The sequence below is a fragment of the Montipora capricornis genome, chromosome 6 (genome assembly GCF_036669925.1).
Source record: "Montipora capricornis isolate CH-2021 chromosome 6, ASM3666992v2, whole genome shotgun sequence".
Classification (NCBI taxonomy): domain Eukaryota; kingdom Metazoa; phylum Cnidaria; class Anthozoa; order Scleractinia; family Acroporidae; genus Montipora; species Montipora capricornis.
The window spans coordinates 47559037-47568991 of NC_090888.1; the positions used below are offsets into that span (position 1 = coordinate 47559037).

The 9955-nt window shown below is 40.8% G+C and overlaps 1 protein-coding gene and 1 long non-coding RNA gene across 2 annotated transcripts in view; one reads left to right on the forward strand and one right to left on the reverse strand.

The window, feature by feature from the left end:
- Positions 1-2577: 2577 nt before the first annotated feature.
- LOC138054031 (uncharacterized) lies at positions 2578-4895 on the reverse strand. The gene has a single exon (XM_068900551.1). It carries the CDS (start codon positions 4893-4895, stop codon positions 3552-3554), a length of 1344 nt encoding a protein of 447 aa, XP_068756652.1. The 3' UTR covers positions 2578-3551.
- Positions 4896-9568: 4673 nt separating this feature from the next.
- LOC138050568 (uncharacterized) overlaps positions 9569-9955 on the forward strand; it is an 895-nt gene continuing 508 nt past the window's right edge. Inside the window, exons 1-2 of the long non-coding RNA XR_011132651.1 lie at positions 9569-9795; positions 9919-9955. The exon at positions 9919-9955 is cut by the window's right edge and continues 246 nt beyond it. This is a non-coding gene — a long non-coding RNA (uncharacterized lncRNA). The remainder of the gene's footprint in view (positions 9796-9918) is intronic.

Genomic DNA, 9955 nt, shown 5'->3' on the forward strand with positions numbered 1-9955 from the left:
AAGTGAGAGCTATTAACTTAATGTGACTGCCATTCTTAGGGTTCACTGCACAAGAGTACGCCGTGGAAGTTAATTACTCAACTCCTTCAATGCTTCCCCTGAACTGTCTTATTGCACCTTGTCTCAAAATAGAATCAAACCTTCGTATTTAACGGGCCGTTATCAAACAATCAGGATTGGACCTGGTCGGATCGGATCGACAAAACCCGGACGAGATCAATTACACCAGCCAACGTGCTCAAATTCTGTGCCTTTCTCTCTCGTGTAGTCGTCTCCTCATTTATTAAGACTCGTCGAAATATTGTTTTTCCAGAGGTGATTACAGATTCCGAAATGGCATAATGAAAGATACGATGTGATGAATTGACGTCAATAAGCGAATTGACTGCGTACACAACGGTCTGCTTTCTCAAACATGAAAACTGAGGACAAGTCTCTACTTTACTCCAGTTCCTTCTAATTGCACAATAGCCTGATTTAGCAACAGAACGGGAATGTCAGTTGACGATGTCGCGCGCAGCAAAAGTATCCATATTACGCCATATTAGTCGAGTGGAATCCCAACTATTCTGCGGGTTCTCCTTTCGTCAACTGACGTTCCCTTCCTGTTGCTAAATCAGGATATTTTGCAATTGTTAGGGAATGGGGTAAAGTAAAAAACTGTTGTCAGTTTTCATGTTTGAAGAAGAAGACCGTCTTGCACGCAGTCAATTCGCTTATTGACGTCCATTCGTCACATCGTATCTTGCATAAGTCCGCTTCGGAATCTGTAATCACCTCTGGGAAAAAAACATTTTTTTCAACGAGTCTCAATAAATGAGGAGACGGCTACACAAGAGAGAAAGGCACAGAATTCGACTTTTCCTGTCTTCAGCACGTTGTCTGGCGACCTTCTACCTTTTGACGGGGATTTTGTCATTGATCAGGTCCGATCCGTTCTTATCCAGTCCGGTCCGGTCCGGTCCGATCAGATCCGGCCTTTGCCAAAGGCCTATTTAACGGTCCATAAAACGCTTCTGCCTTGTGTAGTATGGCGAAAACTGAGCGTTTAGTCACAGAAGGGTGCCCTAAAGTTAAGTAAGGTGGAAAGATAAAAATTCTGGGAGTGATAAACCTATTTATCATAATTATGACGGTTTAATAAGTTTTTAGATTAGTCCTTCTCTAACATTGGCCGTTTTTATACTCGAGGACGCATTATCTGTCCAGACGGATAATGCGTCTCTCGTGTTCTGCGTCTAGTGTAAAGGCGGGACGAAAACACAAACGAACTACGAGAGACAAACAATGCGAGATTCTACGCATGGCAAAAATAAAAGTGCACTAGTGTGTTTTGGCGGTAAAATCATGTTTAAGTTGGAGGTCGTGCTTGAACGCCTCAAATTGTTTTCCCGTAAAAGAAAAAGGCAGAAGATACGCTTTTAGGTCATCGGTATAGGTTAAAGGAAGAAATGGCAAAGTTTTTCGTTGGGAGATGGTGTTCGAAACTGAAGCTTCACAGCCTGCTGTAATGTCAGCAATCGTGATTACAAAAAGCGACAGAAACGAGCGTGGTCCCAATGAGTAGAGGAACGGAAATTGGTGGACAGACGGATATCCCTAACCCCTTTCAAGAAAAGGTTGAGGGTATCTCAAGACTCTTTTTTACTTATTGTGAGCCAAATTAAACTTTGTAAGCATACATGTTTGTTTCGTCTGGCATAACAAGGACGAAGTTCTTAAGGTCTGTTTCTGTCCTTGATGAATTTGCTCTTTTGCACGGTAAAGACTTCTTTCCACATCTCAAAGTGCCCTTGGACGTGAGGTGCCTGGGGTGGTGGTATGAGGTGAAGGTTACAATAGCTGAAACAACGCAAACCTTCACAAAAATGCTAACCTTAGGCCTAAACAATATGGTTTAGATAATGTTTAGGCCTAAGGTTAGCATTTTTGTATGGGTTTGGGTTGTTTCAGTTTTGTTGTTCCAGGCCCCTCACGTCCAAGGGCACTTTAAGATATGGAAACGGCCATTATCTTTAAGTGTCTAAACGAAGAAACATCAATGGCTGACGAAGAAAGGTGAAAATACAAATTCGCACATTTCTACTTTCTTACAGGCAAAAACTATGCGAAGGTCGAGTCTACAGTTTTTAAAGTGTAATCCAGACTACCCGTACGAACGATGTGACGCTGCAGCAGCGCTGCTTTAGTTCACTTTTTTGGTTGTGCAGCGCTTACGCGTCGTTAATGCAGTGTTTACGAGCCGCTCAAGCAGCCATGAACAAATTCATAACACTGCGAAAGCGCTGCAAATATTTTGCAGCGTGAAGCATCTTAAATGCAGCGCTGCGATCCGCTGCATGAGAGCTGCAAATGAGACACCGCGTGAACAGTTTCTTATAGCAAAAACTAGGGTTGCTTAAGGGTTGCAACAACGCTGCACGTGCACTGCCGTACACCGGAATAAGAATACATGGAATATAAAGTTAGAAATCCTTCGTTTTTACGGAGATCACATTAAAATTGTCAAACACCCGCTAAAACGCTATTTTAAACATATTTTTATAATCCTTGCATGCTGCTTTAAAACGCGCCAAACATACCGTGTTAATCATTACTCCACGTATTCTTATTCCGGAATAGGGTCAATCGAACGCGCCACAAGTCGACTTGAAAAAATATATCGAATTGTGATACAGAAATTGGCGGGCGAAAATGTTTCGAAAGACAGAAACATCTCGTATTGTACATACCTTTCGATCATAAAACTATCTGCCGCAAAATAGAAATCGGCAGAGGGATGTCCCGTTGATTTGAACTTGCCAAAACGTTCGCATTTACCGCATACATTTGATGCTTGCTTTTAATACCCAAAGGCCACAACTCAAAATTATTGCCAGCGGGCAAGAATGTACATATATTTCGATCATGAAACTTTCTGGTGCAAACATGAAATCGGTACAGGGGTGTCCTGTTGATTGGAACTTGCCAAAAGTTCGCACATACCGCACACATTTGATGCTTTCAATACTCTACAACTCAAAATTATTGCCAGCGGTCAAGAATGTTAGACGATCCAAGCATGCCGAATTGTAAGAAACCCGTAATTTAAGTGGAACAATTGTGCCTTTCTTAGAATTATCGGACAATTAATTGTCACTCAACGAAGATCTGACAGAAAACCCAAATCTCAAAACCTCAATGGCCGGCAGACGGAGATACGTTTGCACGCGACAAGCGAGCGGATGCTCTTGACTAACCTGTCAAATCATCACATTGGAATGGACCCAACCTGGAACCGGAAATAACCCTTACTTGTACGGATCGTAAAGAGCGCTCATTGACCTCATTTTGCGCGGGTTTTTAATAAAATGTACTTTTGATATCAACGTGGCCGGTAGAAGTAACAAAAGAAATCAACAGAAAACGTTGTTCGATCACCAACAGTCATTTGTAACGGGCGGTCATGCTGAAATCTGTAGTTAAACAAAACGCCGCTCTTTTACACAGTCATGTTTATTTCTGTTAATAAAACGAGCTGTAAAATGTTCGTGACAGAAAAAAGGAAACGCTTAGTCCTTTTCGATCATGTTTGGAAAAATAGCCACGAAAGCAGTTTCTGGAAAATCAACTGTTTCCATGTAAACGCATTTCTGAATGATGTTATGAATATGTATGGCAACACATGCCCCCTGTTTAGCCCTTGCGGTAATAGTTATGTGACTTGCTGTCCCGTTTGTTATTTTGTCTTGGATAATTGCTTCATTGGTTTTTTCCAGGGTTTGCACTATTGCTACGTTATAAAAAGGACAAGAACATTTTCTGTAACAGTCGGGAGAACTACTACACGGTGTTTGATATTGCAAGTATTCACGTACCATACCAAATTTTCGAACCTTTCCCTCAACAGTTAACTCGTCATACTGTATAGTGTAAATATTTCGACTGTATACCCTTTCATACCCAACAGAATGATACATTCCGTTGCCAATCTTACATCGAAAAAAAGTATTACACATCAACGATTCCGGAAGGGCCCCTAAGAGATTGGACAGAGCCTCAAAAACATCAGCAGAAATCTCCTTAGTTGTCACTTTTCCAACAGCAAAAACATTCGTTGCGATTTCAATTTCATTTTTGGGGTTACTTGATGATGTAAGTTTTGTGTAAAAGTGATGAGGATCTGATCCTTGTACCAGTGTTTTGGACAAGATGGGAACGGCTCTGCTTATGTTAACTGCACTAACTATTTGGAAAACAATATTTTGAGTCCCGTGAAAAAGCTTGAGCAGTTCCCCGTTGAGACTTTCAAAAGGAAATGTAGAATGAGTCCAAAGTGGACCAAGATTTCTAACGTCTTCAGCCATGTGAAGAAGGGAATGTAAATTAGCAGTTTGGTATCGCTCACAATAAAGTTTTGGAAACTTTATGCAAAAGTGAAGTAACAATTTTTCAGCGTGCGTTATTTGAGACTGCGTGATATTTGTCAAACATAATGTAAATAAAGCCTCGCTAAATAGCATGAAGTGGTCATAATAAACGTCTGGAAGAATTCCTCTCAGAGCCATGGCCCCATAGAAGAATAAAAACGCCCTAAGTTCGTTTGCTTTCCAATACTTTCTGTGCCCCTCAATGGAACGAGGGCACCTTGAAACACGATTGGGAGGCTTTATTTCACTGATGCGCTTGTCTACGTCTTCAACTTGCTTTGAAATGTTAAAAGGTTCATGCTGTCCTTCCTTTGAAGTAAACCACAGCTCCAAAAGAAGCTTCATGACTCCTTCTAGGGCACAATGCATGTAGTCTATAGCTGTACCTAAAATAATGTCATGATGCCTTAACGCTGCAAACCAACTCGGACCTTTAATGCCATTTACAGATGATTTTTCTTGGACAGCTCGTTGAGCGTCTCGCATTATTCCCGACTTGGTTCGAACAGGGTCACTTGGATCCTCTGTGTTGAAAGGGTAAACATGTACATGACCACCCTTTTGAGTTTTTATTGATTTTCCTGCTTGTCGGCAACGTAAACAGCCATAGAATCCATTGAACTGTATGCTGTTGCAAACAAGACAACGTGCAGGAAGGTCACACGTTCCACACAACAAAACTGCTCGAACTGTGATATTCTCGATCACCTTTAGGATTCAGGATCTCAACGCCGTCTGTTTCTAGCTGATGGTTTCAAGAAAGACAACATGAAAGGCTTGTCCGGTCCGAACCATACACCAGCTAACAACATGTTGTCTCTACGGAAGCGTTGAGAATATGGTAATTCATTAATTGCGACATACAGCGGCCACAAGGAAAATTTTGAGGACTTAAAAATTGGTACACCATCCGTGTTGTAGATGAATGAAATATTTTTGTGGTCTTTCAGAAAGCCAGATTCCCAGTGTTTGCGGTATAAAGCACCATCATATATATCACCCACGTCATCGTTTCTGGGTTTTCTGTTAAATCTATACGTGGTAATCGTTTCCCATATGGAAACCTGATTAAATACATCTTGCAGTTGACTTACAATTGGTATTTCGATGAAAAATGATTTCTTTCCGAGCCCTTTCAGAGATTTCTGGCAAACAGTGTTCGGACAAGACTCGGCTTCCTTGTTTTCGAGATACAAAAAGCAGTGAGAACAGTACTGGTGGAATACCAGTGGAGACTTCGCAGTAGCAAAAAATTGTTTAAATCTCCTCAAGCTTACAGTGCAATAATTAAGAGAAATGCAATGAAGGCTGATTAAAGTGAGAACGTCCTGTAATGCTTCACCAGTCATTCCATGCCGCATTGCAACTGTCATTATCAGGAGCATGCTAATGCCGACAGTTAGTGGACAACCCTCATACAAAGGCTTGTCCTGTTCATTTTAACTTCCTTCCTTCTTGTGCTCATCACAAAGCATTTCCTTCAGGTTTTCTAGATTTTCAGGTAGTTCCAATTCATGGTCCTCAGCATCCTCAATCCCAAATGAGTTCTCCATATCAGCTTCATTGATTTTTTGAAGCTCTTCGTAGTATATGTCTTCTAATTTCATCCGATGCTGGTGGAGCCAACTCTCGGAACATTCCCCTTTGTTGATGCTCTCACCTCCAATGCCTAAAGCGTCTTCCGTGAGAGAAAAATATTCCTGAAACCCAGATTCGTCGACATGACTTGGCTTGATTTGTTCCTCGACAAAAGGAGAGTTGCTTTCAAAAGGGGTATCGTCTACAAATGGAGCATTCCGCACACGACACCTTTTCACGGCGGGCAGACCATCTTCAGTTTCGTTGCAGGCCGAAAATTGAATTTCAACTGGATGTGCAATCTGTGCTAACTGATCTTTTGTAACCTGGGCTAATTTTTTGGATGTTCTGTCTACGTCAGCTTCTGTAAACTGGGAAATACCTTTTGTAACGCTGGAGACCAGGTGACTGGGATTTTCCATTGTGCTGAAAACTAAACACTGAAAGCCTTGCTAACCTGAAAATGTGTGTGCCATCGCTTCGTGACGGAGAGATGGAAAAGTCACGAACATGTAACCTGCTGACAGATAGAAAACACGTACTTTCCTTTTGTAGAGATAGCACGGCATCATGAAAATACTTTGTATCGAGTCAACTTTAAAAAAAAGTGGTCGCAAGTGTACGTAAGGAATCAAAGGATTGTGACTGAAAGCTCAGTACAATCAAGTTGCCGTTTACGTGTAATTGGCAGAGCCAAGAAGCACTTAGCGTGACTTCATAGCTCATGTCGCGTGCACTAAAAGGTTTGATTGACCATCTGACTTTTTTAACACAACTAGAAGCAATAATAAAACGTTTGCGATGCGAAATAAGTGTGCATCAATCTGAAAGGGTAATTTGTTTTTCATTCACTGATGCACCTTTCACATCAAATTATCGCCGGAATTAATTACCTCGTCCTATGCTGGAACAACATACAACAAGGCATTGTGAAAATGAACACTGTCTATTCCTAAGTATTAAAGAGGAAACTTCTCACTTCCGAAAGTGATATCTATAAGCGCTTGATAACGAACTTTTGCATCCTATTGGCTCAGAATGATTGTCAAGGTAATTAAGACGTCAGAAAACCAGATATCTTTTGACCCTTTCACTTTGCGCGCTCAAATTTGAACGTGAAAGGGTTTCGAGATCAATCAGGTCAACAGTTTCATACACTTTCGACAAGTTAGTTTAAACAGTATAGCATCTTGAGATAAAAACATGTCGATGCAACGTCTCGCGACTCAGCTTTTAAACTTGGAATCGTCGGTTACCAGTCAACCCGAAAAGGAGAAAGCTTCATCTAAATATGCCATAGTGTACTGGATAGAGACTAAGGAGTTTAACGTCATGCCACTGATGAGAATACCAAAAGACAATAAGAGAGGAGGGAGCTTCAGCAATCTTGAAAGCTGAACGAAAAGAGTGGGAAACAAAAATCGTCAAAATTGGAGGTGGGTAGAAGTAGATTTATTCAGTGATTTAAATAATATCACAAAAGGCGGGAATTGTTCTCGGCGACAGTTGGAGCCACAGTTATGCTAATATTTGAATATACCAGTAATGAAAGCTAAGATGATTGTTTCCATTTAAAATCAGAAGGGGCTTGTGTTGATGTTTTAAAACTGTTGTTACTTACGTAGCATTATGATTCGTGGCCCTTCCAAAACAGGTCTTTGGTCTGTGGGAAATAAGGCGCGGTACGCAAGGTCTTTTGGATTTTGGGTGAACACGTCCCTTTGAGTTTTCAATAGGTTAAAAGGTTTTTGAACTTTATAGTTATTTTATGAGTTTTTTAAGAGATGTCTACAAAACCTTGAAATGTAATTGGGGTGGGGTGTGCTTCGTAATATGGGTGGCATGTAATAGGATTCTTGAAATTTGCGAGCATCAAAATCGTTATTCGTATCTCACGCTATATATGATAATAACACGCCACATAATTAAGCGGGCAAACAATTTTTGGTCTACGCATTCCAAAGTCAAACCGACTGTGTTCACTACTTCTTCAAACGACAGGAATTTTTATTTGCGTTTAACTAGAATCACTTCAGATCACATCAGTACATGTTTATGTCTTTAGACGGACGTTGATTAAGTTTAACACGCACTCAAGTATTCCTTAAAATTCTTTAAAAAGAATTGTTTTGGCGAGGCATAGGAAACACCAAATTCATGATCCCACATGTATTCTTCACAGAAAGCAAAACTGCCTTGACCGAGGAAATGAACAATCTGATCGACGCTGTCATGAAGCAAAATCAAGCGAAGGAAGGACAGTCTTCCCCCGAAAAAAACTTGAAAACCCCTGAACCAGTGAACAGGAAAAGAAAACTTTCACAAAAAAAAAATGACACACCAATGGATCAAAGCGCAAACGCCGCAAAAAAAGCACCAGGAAAACGCAAAATTTCCAAAGACAAAGACGGAGTAGCAAGGAAAGATTCTGAAAAGCCGCCAGCTAAACCAATCAGCAATAAGAGAGAAAAAGAGATAGCTAAGGCACAAGCCGCCAACGAAGCTGCTTTAAGTTTTTTCAGTGCAACTGGCGACCTTTCTCAGTCATTCACTGGCACATCAACTCCAAGTTCACGACCGTCACCACTACAGCCTATTCCCACCATAAATTTAGTTGGCCCATCGGTTTCCACGCCCTCGCCACCGATTGTGACTTCGCCTTCATTTTCCACTTCTTCGCCATTTCCACTATCGTCTGGTAACTTCAAATACATTTCATCACCAACATTTACAACAACACATCCGGACAAGGAATCCTCATCATCAATGCTAGACTTCCTGCATTCCCTACTGGATGACGCGGAGGAAATCTTAGAGCTGTCCACATACTGTTCACCCATTAGCATTCAAAACACTTCACCGTCATCTGTGGGCTCATTGGTGAAAAGTAGCATCAACGTCCTTCAGCGGAACACCAATCAAGAACTCCTTGGCAACAGAACGTCGGCTGAGTGCTACAACTGCAATGTCCTCAGCAAAGGAAATAACAGAACTGGAAAGAAAGCTGGAAACTCTGAGTAAGTATATGACTATTATAGGAGTATCGAATAGACCGACTGCATAAATGGCGGCCAAAAATGTATTCTTTTGTTTATGTGCTAATTAGACTTAATAGCCTCGCTCTCAAGCAACATTTCTTTTGTATTTTGTCCATTCAAACGAGGCTAGTGAGTCTAATAAGCACATAAACAAAATAACATTTTTTTGGCCACCATTTATGCATTCAGTCTATGGTCCCTTGGAATTTTCAGGTTCTCGCAAAATTTAAGCTCTGCTCAATTCGTGCGCAAAATTCCCACCGGTGCTCACTTGCGTGCAAAATTTTCGCACTGTTTGCATTCTGGAAAATTTTATAAATAATAACCGTCCAAACTGACCTATCTTACTTACAGGGACGTCGCATTATTAACCGTATATTGTATGCCGACGAGAGATTTTACATGTTGTCCCAAAGCTCGGTGCGCGCGTCTTTTCTAGTATCGGTACTGGCAAGAAAAGGTTTTGATCACTGTAGGGCTCGCAAAAAAAAAAAAAGAGCAGCGCTCGCAAAAACCATTCGGTATTGATATTCTATTCGAATTAACTTTGGACTTTCTTCGTGCAGGTTTAGTGCTAATTGAGTCTCGGTTTAACTTGAAATTACAGAAGGATTGTAGTGGGACAAAAACAATTAATTAATTAATTAATTAATTAAGAGTAATTTCACCAAAAGGCATTGTGTTTCTTCATAGAACCTCCTCGCGAAGTTTCTCTATACTTTGAAAAGCTGTTCAACCTTGAAACTGGGGATACCACTTATTCATCAGAGGTGAGAAATCTCTCAAATACCTACTGGTCTGTGCCAGACCTTTAACCTGTTTTAAATAACAACTCTTACACTACTGACAAATTTTATACAGCCCAACTTTTTCTTTTGTTATTTATGTCCTAGAAATCCACCGATAAGCAGAGCACAAGCAATTATTTCC

Bases quoted from the DNA above. Each gene is read 5' to 3' on its own strand.
- LOC138054031 (XM_068900551.1), bottom strand. From the start codon at position 4,895: ATGCGAGACGCTCAACGAGCTGTCCAAGAAAAATCATCTGTAAATGGC.